The sequence below is a fragment of the Bombina bombina genome, chromosome 3 (assembly GCF_027579735.1).
Source record: "Bombina bombina isolate aBomBom1 chromosome 3, aBomBom1.pri, whole genome shotgun sequence".
In the NCBI taxonomy this organism is placed as follows: domain Eukaryota; kingdom Metazoa; phylum Chordata; class Amphibia; order Anura; family Bombinatoridae; genus Bombina; species Bombina bombina.
In genome coordinates, this window is record NC_069501.1 from 966,245,666 (window position 1) to 966,259,443 (window position 13,778).

Sequence of the window (13,778 nt, forward strand, 5' to 3'; positions counted from 1 at the left end):
TACCCTGGAAAGAAATGGAAAGTAAAGTTGATTTAGAAGCCATATCAGCATTCCAAGTTTTAAGCCATAAAGCTCTTCTAGCTAAAATAGCTAGAGACATAAACCTGACATCAACTCTGATAATATCAAAAATGGCATCACAGATAAAATTATTAGCATGCTGTAGAAGAATAATAATATCATGAGAATCATGATGTGTTACTTGTTGCGCTAAAGTTTCCAACCAGAAAGTTGAAGCTGCAGCAACATCAGCCAAAGATATAGCAGGTCTAAGAAGATTACCTGAACACAGATAAGCTTTTCTTAGAAAGGATTCAATTTTCCTATCTAAAGGATCCTTAAACGAAGTACCATCTGACGTAGGAATAGTAGTACGTTTAGCAAGGGTAGAAATAGCCCCATCAACTTTAGGGATTTTGTCCCAAAATTCTAATCTGTCAGACGGCACAGGATATAATCGCTTAAAACGTTTAGAAGGAGTAAATGAATTACCCAATTTATCCCATTCTTTGGAAATTACTGCAGAAATAGCATTAGGAACAGGAAAAACTTCTGGAATAACCACAGGAGCTTTAAATACCTTATCCAAACGTTTAGAATTAGTATCAAGAGGACCAGAATCCTCTATTTCTAAAGCAATTAGTACTTCTTTAAGTAAAGAACGAATAAATTCCATTTTAAATAAATATGAAGATTTATCAGCATCAACCTCTGAGACAGAATCCTCTGAACCAGAAGAGTCATCAGAATCAGAATGATGATGTTCATTTAAAAATTCATCTGTAGGGAGAGAAGTTTTAAAAGATTTTTTACGTTTACTAGAAGGAGAAATAACAGACATAGCCTTCTTTATGGATTCAGAAACAAAATCTCTTATATTATCAGGAACATTCTGCACCTTAGATGTTGAAGGAACTGCAACAGGCAATGGTACTTTACTAAAGGAAATGTTATCTGCTTTAACAAGTTTGTCATGACAATCAATACAAACAACAGCTGGAGGAATAGCTACCAAAAGTTTACAGCAGATACACTTAGCTTTGGTAGATCCAGCACTAGACAGCAATTTTCCTGTAGTATCTTCTGACTCAGATGCAACGTGAGACATCTTGCAATATGTAAGAGAAAAAACAACATATATATAAAGCAAAATTGATCAAATTCCTTAAATGACAGTTTCAGGAATGGGAAAAAATGCCAAAGAACAAGCTTCTAGCAACCAGAAGCAATGAAAAATGAGACTAAAATAATGTGGAGACAAAAGCGACGCCCATATTTTTCGCGCCAATAAGACGCCCACATTATTTGGCGCCTAAATGCTTTTTGGCGCCAAAATGACGCCACATCCGGAACGCCGACACTTTTGGCGCAAAATAACGTCAAAAAATGACGCAACTTCCGGCGACACGTATGACGCCGGAAACGGAAACGAATTTTTTGCGCCAAAAAAGTCCGCGCCAAGAATGACGCAATAAAATGAAGCATTTTCAGCCCCCGCGAGCCTAACAGCCCACAGGGAAGAGTCAAATTTTTGAAGGTAAGAAAAAATGATTAAATCAAATGCATTATCCCAAATATGAAACTGACTGTCTGAAAATAAGGAACATTCTGAGTCAAGGCAAATAAATGTTTGAATACATATATTTAGAACTTTATAAACAAAGTGCCCAACCATAGCTTAGAGTGTCACAGAAAATAAGATTTACTTACCCCAGGACACTCATCTACATGTTTGTAGAAAGCCAAACCAGTACTGAAACGAGAATCAGCAGAGGTAATGGTATATATAAGAGTATATCGTCGATCTGAAAAGGGAGGTAAGAGATGAATCTCTACGACCGATAACAGAGAACCTATGAAATAGACCCCGTAGAAGGAGATCACTGTATTCAAATAGGCAATACTCTCCTCACATCCCTCTGACATTCACTGCACGCTGAGAGGAAAACCGGGCTCCAACTTGCTGCGGAGCGCATATCAACGTAGAATCTAGCACAAACTTACTTCACCACCTCCATCGGAGGCAAAGTTTGTAAAAACTGAATTGTGGGTGTGGTGAGGGGTGTATTTATAGGCATTTTGAGGTTTGGGAAACTTTGCCCCTCCTGGTAGGAATGTATATCCCATACGTCACTAGCTCATGGACTCTTGCTAATTACATGAAAGAAATCTGGGTGTACGTTAGCCAGTTCAAATGTGGCTCAGTTTCTTTTATATCTTCCCAGGATTTAAGTTTGTGTTGCTGTGTCAGTACTGCGATTGTATTCTGAGCTATCTGTTGCCCCTGGGGCGTGTATTTCCTTGTTATTCCTAATGGGAGAGCTGGGTTACCCATATATGGCGTCATGGGGGACAACGGGGAAGAAATATGTGTTGAGGTGTGTATTATTTTGTCCCAACTTCTAAATAACTCTTTGTAAAGAGGGTATCTGTCTATGGTCAATGGTCGGTCCCTCCTCACTGTCCATGCGATGTGCCCTGGGTTGTTGGTGCGGAGGATTGCTCGATCTATCTGAATCCAATGTTTTGTGTTGTCATTTGTACACCATTCCACGAGTCTTTGTAATAGTAAGGCATGTCTGTATGTACGTAAGTCCGGTACTCGAAGTCCTCCTTCCTCTTTTGTCAAGTACATCGTTCGCCTATTAATTCTTGGTTTTACACTGCCCCATACATATGTTTCTATGGTATTCTGTAGTTTGTTAACAAAGTCTGTTGGTAGCGTAATGGGTAGAGTCTGCATAATATATAGTATTCTGGGGAGGATGTTCATTTTGATGACACTCACTCTGCCCAACCATGACAGTTTTTTTATTTTTCCAGTTAGATAAGTCTCCAATTATCAACTTCTCTAAGTGTTTGTTTTTAGCTTCAAAAATAGTGTCTATCTCCGTCGATATCTGAACTCCCAGGTACTTCATCATTACAGGCTGTCGACGCAATGGGCAGAGTAACATTATCTGGGACATTTTACTTTCTGTTAGATTTATATTTAGAATCTCCGATTTGTTAACATTTAATTGAAAGTTAGAATGTATGCCATATTCCTGAATTATCTTTAGGGCTTGGGGCAATGATTCCTCTGATTTGCACACATTTTATTGTGGGGTTTTTTTAAATGTAGATCCTAAAATGTTATATAAGATAATTAATTACTAGTTATATTTTGGTTCCCTGAGTCATGTGGAAGGGAATAACATCCAAGAAGCTCACAACTGTTTGTGCTGTTGGGGAACATTGCATGCTATTTCTGAACAAGGCCTTGATACCATTCTAAGATAGCAGCAGTCCTTATCTATGTAAACAAAGCTAATAGATATCCACTATGAATAGTGGCTACAGGAACGTAAAAAAACCAACAACAAAAAAACTCTCTCCTGTATCTTTAGCAGTTTCTTTGGTTGCCCTTGTCCTTTATCCGGACTCTGTTCTGTATGTTCTTAGAGAGGGAGTTCAGAGGATCACACTGGCATTCAAAGCACACTTTAACCATCTAGGCTTTTCCACTGTGGTGTCTACCATTGTAAGGTCCTGTAGCATGAGCATTGAGTGTATACAATAATGTAAGCTCACGTTGTAGGTGTCCCTCCAATGTGGAGACTTTGATATAGGTGAATGAGGCATCTTTATAGTAGCTATGATCCTGTATTATGGACCATTTTATTTTGTATGTAGTTGCTTAGCTAGAAGAGGAAGGCCTGCTCTATACTGCTGCTCCTGCAGATAAGTATCAATTGATATATTGGTTGATTTACTAACCATCTAAGATACTAGGGCAAGGCCACTAAAAGTCTAATTTGCAAATGTTTTATATATTTAAGCTACTGTTATTCTACTTAAACATTTTGTCTGTAGCTTTATTGCATTAGATTAACATTAAAAACTACGAATATTAATGATGGAAACTCAACTAATCCTACTCATTTACTATTAAGCTGACACACACTGAAATATTGTTGTGTATACTGACTGCGTTTTTTTTTAATCACCACCACCTTTCAAGTGGTGTCCGCTTGCTTGGTGTGCTACCTGGTTGAGGCTACAAGAGGACATCACTGTTTCCACTCAGTCCATTTGTTTTAATTATCTTCATTTTTTCAGTCATATTAAGTCAAAGAGAGGGATGTGGATATCACTCAATTTGTGCATAAAATGTTATATTAACTGACTTACTTCCCCTTCTTCATTGCCTTATTTATGCATACTATACAACTCAAGAGACCTAGCAGTGTCAGTATGACCAGGTACTTCACCTATAAAATAAATGTAATAATGTTCATATTTATTTTATTTTTCCCACAATTACAATACAATTTCTTGCCAACTTAGCACCACTACAGACTGGGCACCCTCTGCATACTACTCTTCCTTTTCTGGCCATTGGAGTCAGTTGACCTACATCAACTAACCACCTCTTCATGCTTGCCTTTAAACACAGATTACATCAAGAAGGTGTGCTCTTTTCTACAAACATTTGAATTAATCTACAACCCTGGTAAATGCAGACGCTGCAGATAATTATCACTAATATCATCTGAGACAAAAATGAAACAGACATGTTACATATTGGGACAATATGACCTTTTGGTATGTAAGAGAACACATGTTATTCTTTTTTTCAGAACTCCTGAAGGTAGACTTGCTATTGTATTCTGCTCCTTTAAGAGATGGTAAATCCTAGCGTTTGTGAAACGCTAGGATTTACCAGTGCTACAAATAAAGGGGACTTTTAGTTATGAAGTATAAAAAAAAACGTCATGCTGAAAGTTTCTTTATTTGCAGCAAGTTTATGCAGAGTGGAGTGCCTCCGGCTGCCCAAGGCAGTAGGTTATTTTTTTTCAACGAGGTGACGTTTTAACCTCTTAGCCAATAGGCGTGCGGACCCATAGGCATTATGCAGTATGACTATCACGCTATTGGCTAAGAGGACGCTATTGACAAAAAGGAGTTTTGCTGTGAGTGGTTAAAGGAGCTCAGCTCTGCATAAACTCACTGCAAATAAAGGAACATTCAGTATGAAGTTTTTTTTATACTTCATCACCGAAAGTCCCCTTTATTTGTAGCACTGGTAAATACTAGTGTTCCAAAAACGCTAGGATTTAGGAGCCAGACAGTGGTATTTGTATATCGATATATGGAGACAAACCTAATGGTTTTACTTCCTATTTTTACACATTTTCTTATGCACTCAATATAACTAGGGATGCACCGAAATTTCGGCTGCAGAAAGTTTCGGCCGAAAATTACATTTTTGGCTATTTCGGTTTTCGTTTTTTTAGCCTGTTATTTTCGGTAAAATTGTGTAGCATGTTTCAAATGAGATGCTAGCCTAGAGCTGCTGTTTAAGTTTATTACTTGACTTACTGTTCTGCATATAATGAGTTTTCTAGGACTATACTTTATTTGGATAATTAGTAAAAAAAAAAAAACTGTTAAATCTGATTTTGTTACATAGAACTAAATGAAGAATAATACAGTATATTAATATTTATAATTGTTTTAAGTAGGGATGCACCAAAATTTTGGTCGCAGAAACATTTTGGCCGAAAATGGCATTTTTTGCCTGTTTTTTTTTCTTGGTAAAATTATTGTGTAGCATATTATTGTTTTAAGATATTTTTGTCCAATTTTAGTGTGTTACTTTCAATAAAAGTGTGGGCTTTTTTATTGGCTCTAATTATGCAAAAAAAAAAATAATTTGAAAAAATAAATTTTCGGTATCAGTTTCGGTTTTCGGCCAAGTGCATCCCGGATTTTCGGATTCGGTTTCGGTCCAGAATTTCCATTTCGGTGCATCACTAAATATAACCTTAAATGTAAATGTACTGTAATGTAAAGCATTTCTGTATTACATGAGATTTTAACCATTATATACAATTTTTATAAGATAATAACAATTTTAAATAAAGTATGTTGAAACGTAAAAAATATATCACAGCTTACCTCTCCATTTTCCACTACAGCCATAGAGCACATCTGTCCACAAGCAATTCCAACTACTACCTTGTTTTGTAAGCAACTGGTTACTTTCCTAGGTATTGGCTGATTGGCAGTGGAGCCTGAACCAACTTGTCCAGAATTGTTGTAGCCCCAAGCATAAACCTGTTACATGTAAATGTAGTACAGAACAAAACTAATTAGCACACATTGGAAATGGTCCTATATTGCCTGATGAAGTGGATGTAATAAATAAATCTATATGTATCCATATCTATCTTCCTTCTGAAGGAGGAGTGTTTAACTCTAAAATATTACAATCATTTTTTTTTTGCTGAGATTAAATCCATTGAATACTGTCTTCTGGAATATCTACTGTTTGTGAAGCACCCAGGCACAACATTTATTATGAGAGTGCACATATACAAAAATAAACTATCCATATGCACTGTCATAGGATGCCACCTTTACTACAAGTCAGTTTGTGAAATGTCTGCTCTACTAGATCTGCCCCAGTCAACTCTAAATGCTATTACTGTGGAAGCAACTAGATCCAATAACAGGAAAACTCAAATAGTTGGGCCGCTGAGTACAGAAGCTTGTAAAACTCATCTATCTTCTGTTGCATCACTCACTACAGAGTTCCAAACTGCCTCTGGAAGCAACATCAGCACAAGAACTGTGTTGTAAAAGCTTCATAAAATGAGTTTCCATGTCCGAGCATTTGTAACAAGCCTCACATCAACATGTGTAATGCCAACAGTTAGCTGGAGTATTGTAAAGCAAGCTGCCAGTGGAGTAGTGTAAAGCAAGCTGCCAGTGGAGTAGTGTAAAGCAAGCTGCCAGTGGAGTAGTGTAAAGCAAGCTGCCAGTGGAGTAGTGTAAAGCAAGCTGCCAGTGGAGTAGTGTAACGCAAGCTGCCACTGCAGTAACTAGAGTAGTGTAACGCAAGCTGCCACTGCAGTAACTAGAGTAGTGTAACGCAAGCTGCCAGTGGAGTAGTGTAAAGCAAGCTGCCAGTGGAGTAGTGTAAAGCAAGCTGCCAGTGGAGTAGTGTAAAGCAGGCTGCCAGTGGAGTAGTGTAAAGCAGGCTGCCACTGGAGTAACTAGAGTAGTGTAAAGCAAGCTGCCACTGGAGTAGTGTAAAGCAAGTTGCCACTGGAGTAGTGTAACGCAAGCTGCCACTGGAGCAGTGTAAAGCAAGCTGCCACTGGAGTAACTAGAGTAGTGTAACACAAGCTGCCAGTGGAGTAGTGTAAAGCAAGCTGCCAGTGGAGTAGTGTAAAGCAAGCTGCCAGTGGAGTAGTGTAAAGCAAGCTGCCACTGGAATAGTGTAAAGCAAGCTGCCACTGGAGTAGTGTAACGCAAGCTGCCAGTGGAGTAGTGTAAAGCAAGCTGCCAGTGGAGTAGTGTAACGCAAGCTGCCAGTGGAGTAGTGTAAAGCAAGCTGCCAGTGGAGTAGTGTTAAGAAAGGTGCCAGTGGAGAAGTGTAACGCAAGCTGCCACTGCAGTAACTGGAGTAGTGTAAATTAAGCTGCGCTGCCAGTGGAGTAGTGTACCGCAAGCTGCCACTGGACTATGGAGAGGTGGAAACGTGTTCTCTGGAGTGATGAATCCTGCTTCACTATCTGGCAGTGTGATTAAAGAATCTGGGTGTGGCAAATTCCAGGAGAACACTATACTGTAAAGTTTGGTTGAGGATGGATACTGGACTGGGGCGGTTTTTCTGGGTTTGAGGTAGGACCCTTAGTTCCAGTGAAGGATCATCTTAATGCTACAAGATACAGATATTTTAGACAGTTGGGTGCTTACAACTTGGTGGCAGCATTTCGGAGAAAGGAATTCCCGGTATGACTATACGAACTAATTATCTAAATGTATTCATTTTCAATCAGCAGTGATGTCAGATTTGAACCCCCTTACTTTAAAGGAACAGTAAACGCCTTAAATAATAATTCTGCAGTCCTCAATACATACAAAGGAAACAAAAAAGACAAAAAGTGCCTACTGCTACTGGTCCTTTAAACTTATTTTAAAGGAACAGCAAACACCTTGCAATAAATAATAAGTCTGCAGTCATCCAATAGAATAAAATGGACAGAAAAGTCAAAATGAAACTGTCATGGTTCAGACAGAGCATACAGTTTTAAAAAAAAACTTTCCAGTTTACATCAAATTCTGCGCTTTTTGAAGCCTCCCATGTGCTTACAGTTTTCAGAAATCAAAGATTTTCAGACTCAAAGGGCCATTAGTAAAAACAAACAAACAAATACATACTCTTAACCCACAATGGCGTAATGCACATAGTAGAAGTACCACATGGGAGCTGCCGAGTGGAAACTGCCACTGACCCAATCAGCAGTGCTAGTAATACGACCCAGCTGTGTAACTATTATGTGTTTAAAGGGATACTAAACACACATTTTTTCTTTCAGAATTCAGATAGAGCATGCAATTTTAAGCAACTTTCTAAACGAGCAAGCGCTATCCAGGGTGCTGAACCTAAAATGGACAAGCACCTAAGCTTTACATTCCTGCTTCTTTTTTTTTTAAATAAAGATAGCAATGAATCATGAGAAAATTTTTTTTGGGTTTAATATCCCGTTAACTCCTACATTACCATGGGGGCAACCAATAAACCAGTCATTAAAAGGATGCCTATTTTATGCATAGGCAAGGGCAGCTAAAAACCTGACCAGAACTATGATGAAAGAAAACATTCTAGAGCTAATGAACTTTATTTTCCCTATTATTATAACAGAATACCATTAAACAACAATGACTATTGGTTTGGTGCAGGGTCGGTTTGATTTAAATCACTACTCATTAAAACTCAATTTAAATCATGGATTTCTACATAAAGACGTGTTCTTGTTAGTTATAATCTTTTCAGATTAGTTTTACCATTAAAACACAAATAATTGTGAAATTATTGTGAGGTGAATATCTCCACTATAATAGGTTAATCATTTATATTTTAAGACGATTATCTTCCCTCGATTATTATTTCTTTTGCAAAATCTGCCTTTGTTTATTACAAAGCGAGAAATTCTTAGATTCAATGCCGCCTGTTGCTTTTTTTATGGAATAAGAAAAAAACCTTGAGTTGCTATGGACAGGCTTTTTCCATCTTAAAAAGTTTGGTGGATTTTCTTTGCCTTGTATTAAATATAATAATTGGATTTCTATGATTAAATTTGCGATTGATTGGCTTACGGAAGTAAACTATGTGACATCTTTGGATATTGAATCAGATATAGTAGCTCCAATTAATTTAAAAGCCTTACTACATTGCCCACCGGCTAGACTGCCTAGTTAAGTCCATAGGTCTTGATTATGGGTCATGATTATAGGGTATCACAATATCTTCCTTCCTATAGTAAGAAATCAAGATTTTTCTCCAGGTTTATACAATAGCGTATTTAGAGAATGGCAATTAAAGAGAATTGTATACTTAGCTCAACTTAAACAGGATGATACAGAAATAATCCAATCTTATGAAAACCTATCTTTGAAATTTGCATTACCATCAAGGAACTTCTATGCATATCTTGAAGTTATAAATTATATGCAGATACAATGTATGCACAGCTTTGCTTGGGGTTCACAGGATATGTTTAAAGGGATTAAATTATATACGATAGGTAAACCCTCAATTTCTTTCTGGTATAAATCCCTACTTAGTCGAATTGGGCAAATAAATATTACTAAGCTGAAAGACTCATGGATGAAAGTTTTCCCAATGATTACAGAAAATGTCATTATGAAGAGTAATAGACTTTCGGAGAAGGCCACAAAGTCAGTAAGTTGGAGGGAATCTCAATTTAAATTAGTTAATAATTATTTGACTCTGTATAGAATGTCTAAGTGGTCAAAAAAATTGCAACAAATTGTGTTATAAATGTAAAATATAAAGGGCAGATATTCTGCATTATGTGTGGTCTTGTCCCAAAATTAGACAACTCTGGTATAAAGTCAATTACTGGTTGAATAAATTCCTTGATAATAAGATTACAATTTCAGACTTCTATAGTTTTTTTTCTATATTTGGATCAATTATATCCTAATTCGGGAGAACAAACCCTAATTAACACACGGCTAGATTACGAGTTTGGCGGTATGAGTGAAAAAGCAGCGTTAAGGCTCTTTTTCGCTACCGCTGGTATTACGAGTCTTGCAGGTTTAGAGGCACCGCACACTTTTTTGGCCGTAACGCAACGTAACTACCACAGCTTTCAAAAAGTCCTTTTTCAATGGGACTTCCTTTGCGCCGGTATTACGAGTCTGCCTGGGAGGCCAAAAAGTGAGCGGTACACCCTAAAACTTCAAGATCCATACCGTAAACTGAAAGTCAATAGTTCTGAGTTTTACGCTACAAATATGTAACATAAAACTCATAACTAAAGTGCTAAAAAGTACACTAACACCCATAAACTACCTATTAACCCCTAAACCAAGGCCCTCCCGCATCACAAACACTAAAATAAAATTATTAACCCCTAATCTGCCGCTCCCGACATCGCCGCCACTATAATAAACATATTAACCCCTAAACCGCCGTACTCCTGCATCGCAAACACTAGTTAAATATTATTAACCCATAATCTGCCGTCCCTAACATTGCCGCCACCTACCTATATTTATTAACCCCTAATCTGCCGCCCCCAACGTCGCCGCCACTATACTAAATTTATTAACCCCTAAACCTAACCCTAAGTCTAACCCTAACACCCACTAACTTTAATGTAATTAAAATAAATCTAAATAAAACCATTAATAACCAAACTATTAATAACTAAATAATTACTATTTAAAACTAAATACTTACCTGTAAAATAAACCCTAAGCTAGCTACAATATAACTAATAGTTACATTGTATCTATCTTAGGTTTTAGTTTTATTTCACAGGCAAATTTGTATTTAATTTTAACTAGATAGAATGGTTAGGAAATAGTTATTAACTATTTACTAACTACCTAGCTAAAATAAATACAAATTTACCTGTAAAATAAAACCTAACCTGTCTTACACTAACACCGAACACTACACTACAATTAAATATTGCCCCAAAGAAATCAGCTCTTTTACCTGTAAACAAAAAAATACAAACACCCCCCCAACAGTAAAACCCACCACCCACACAACCAACCCACCAAAATCCTAACTCAAAAACCTAAGCTTTTTGAAGAGAGAGAGAGAGAGAGAGAGGGGGGGGGAGAGGGGGGGAGAGAGAGAGAGAGTTGTTGGTTTCTGTTCGTTCTCTTTCTATGATGCATAATAGAAAAATCCAACAGTATGTTTTAGGATTGACGCAGGAGTGCGTATTTTTTTTTTATTTTTTTTTCTGGGTTTCAAAGCATAGTAGGTATAAAAAATATGTTTTAAAAGGTTATTACAGCAATCTTTTCTCTTCTTTCTGTTAGGTTATAAAGTACATGTATATGTAAGATCATTTACGTTGTATTTACACCCTGCATGGTGCTTTAAAGAAAGATGACATATTATGTACCTACTGTTGGTAATAAATAAAAATAATTTATATTTGGAAACTTTTCTGCTCTACTTTATTGGAAGGAGAAAAATAATAATTACATTAAAGGGAAAAAAAAAATGAAACTTTCATGATTCAGATAGGGCATGCAGTTTTAAACAACTTTCCAGTTTAATTTTATCATTACATTTGCTTTGCTTTATTTATTGAAACCTAAACCTAGGTAGGCTCATATGCTAATTTCTAAGCCCTTGAAGGCTGCTTCTTATTTAAGTGCATTTTGACAGTTTTTCCCAACTAGATAGTGCTAGTTCATGTGTGCCATATAGATAACATTGTGCACAGCTCACTCCCGTTGAGTTATTTATGAATCAGCATTGATTGAATAAAATGCAAGTCAGTCAAAATTACTAAAGTAAGGGGGCAGTCTGCAGAGACTTAGATACAAGGTGATAACAGAGGTAAAAAGTATATTAATATAACCGTGTTAGGTATGCAAAACTGGGGAATGGGTAATAAAGGGATTATCTATATTTTTAAACAATAACAATTCTGGAGTAGACTGTTCCTTTAATAATAATTCAAATAGTCTTATTTAACTAATAACATTATAGGTTTCACTTTAAATTTTACTGCTTGCCCCTCACTTCTCACACACAGGTCCTGATGCAGATTTATTCCACTCCTATCTTCTATTCCTTGAAATTTAGCATTTAAAGGAACATGAAACCCAAAACTTTTCTTTCATGATTCAGCTAGAACATACCATTTTTTAACAACTTTCCAATTTACTTCTATTATTTATTTTGCTTCATTCTCTTTGTATCTTTTGTTGAAGTAGCAAAGCACTACTGGGAGCTAGCTGAGCTAATTGACTGAGACAATAACATGAGGCATATGTGTGCAGCCACCAATTAGCAGCTTCTGAGTCACCTAGGTATTATTTTCAACAAAGGATATCAAGAAAACAAAAATTAGATAGTAGAAGTAAATTGGAAAGTTGTTTATAAAGTTCTACCTGAATTATGAAAAAAACAAAACATGTGGGTTTCATGTCTTATTAAATACAGTAGAATTGTGTGACTGTGGCATAAACAAAATGTAATGCAATATCACTTACTTTCAATGAGTAATAGATTTTAGTTGACTCCATTTTCCCTCCCCTTGTATCATGTGATAGACATCACCAAATCATAAAGTGCATCTACATTTATACTGTGCACTCTTGCACATGCTCAATAAGAGCTGGTGCCTTAGAATGAATGCATATAAAAAATGGGTGCATATTTTATTAAGTTTAATTTTGAATGTTTAGTATAAAAGGTAAGGGGGTTGATTCTGTGTACATAGATTTGCAGAGGAATAATGGGATTAAATGACCATTAAATACAGTAGAATTATAGAATAAAAAATGCATAATAAAAAGAAAATGCAAAAGCACTTAGTCTGAACTTCAAATTTTCCCGTGCATTATGTGACAGCCATCAGCCAATCACAAAATGTACATACTGTGAATTTTTGTGCATGTTCAGTATGAGTTGGTGCCTCAAAATGTGTGCATATGCAAAGCTTGTGCACGTTTTGATAATAGAAGCAAATTAGAAAGTTGTTAACAATTGCATGCTTTATCATAATCTGATTTAAATAAAAAAATTAAAAATAAAAAAGTTTATTTTTATCCTCCATTATCTGTTTTTTGTTTTTTTAAATTGGCTTCGCAATTTTCTACGTAAAAAAACATTTCCATTGTCAACATCATATATATATATAAATATATTCTTACCTCTCCATCAGAAGTAGATACCATGGAGTGGTGAGAGCCACACGCCACATTAACAACTTTCTTGTTTACTAGATTAGTAGAGACTTGACAAGGTGTCATTGCTTGATTTGTAGAACCATTGCCCAATTGGCTGTAAGCATTATGGCCCCAGCTAAATACTTCTCCATCTGCATATTTGAAAAAAAATAATAATAATAATAATAATAATATTGTATACAATAGCAAATTATAATCCAAAGTAAAAAACAGAAAGCATTAATTCAGGAAAGATACTCTCTCTTCACCCCACATGTACAACTAGATACAGGCTATTTGAATTACAAATAAAAAACAAATTACACAGTGAAGTGTTCTCTGATCACGGAGTGCAATAATACTTTAATAGGTCAGTTTGCAAAATGAAATTATTTAACCCTGTAACCCATTGCAACGTTTATATACACCGTGCGGTACTTTGCTTATCGTACTGCACAACGTATATATATGTCGGAGCTGCAGGAAGTTCCAGCAGTTAGATCTGTGATTGCGTAGATCATTATAGACGGTGACTCTGTGTCACCATCTGT

The 13,778-nt window shown here is 36.3% G+C and overlaps 1 protein-coding gene across 4 annotated transcripts in view; it reads right to left on the minus strand.

Annotated features, from left to right (window-relative positions):
* The window catches only part of RCBTB2 (RCC1 and BTB domain containing protein 2), a 193,244-nt gene that overhangs the window by 121,479 nt on the left and 57,987 nt on the right, over positions 1 to 13,778 (minus strand). For all 4 annotated transcript variants that reach the window (XM_053708022.1, XM_053708025.1, XM_053708023.1 and 1 more), the window contains exons 5-6: positions 13,213 to 13,379; positions 5,944 to 6,102 (exon numbers count right to left, since the gene is read on the minus strand). In XM_053708022.1, the coding sequence (XP_053563997.1) occupies positions 5,944 to 6,102; positions 13,213 to 13,379 (326 nt within the window). The remainder of the gene's footprint in view (positions 1 to 5,943; positions 6,103 to 13,212; positions 13,380 to 13,778) is intronic.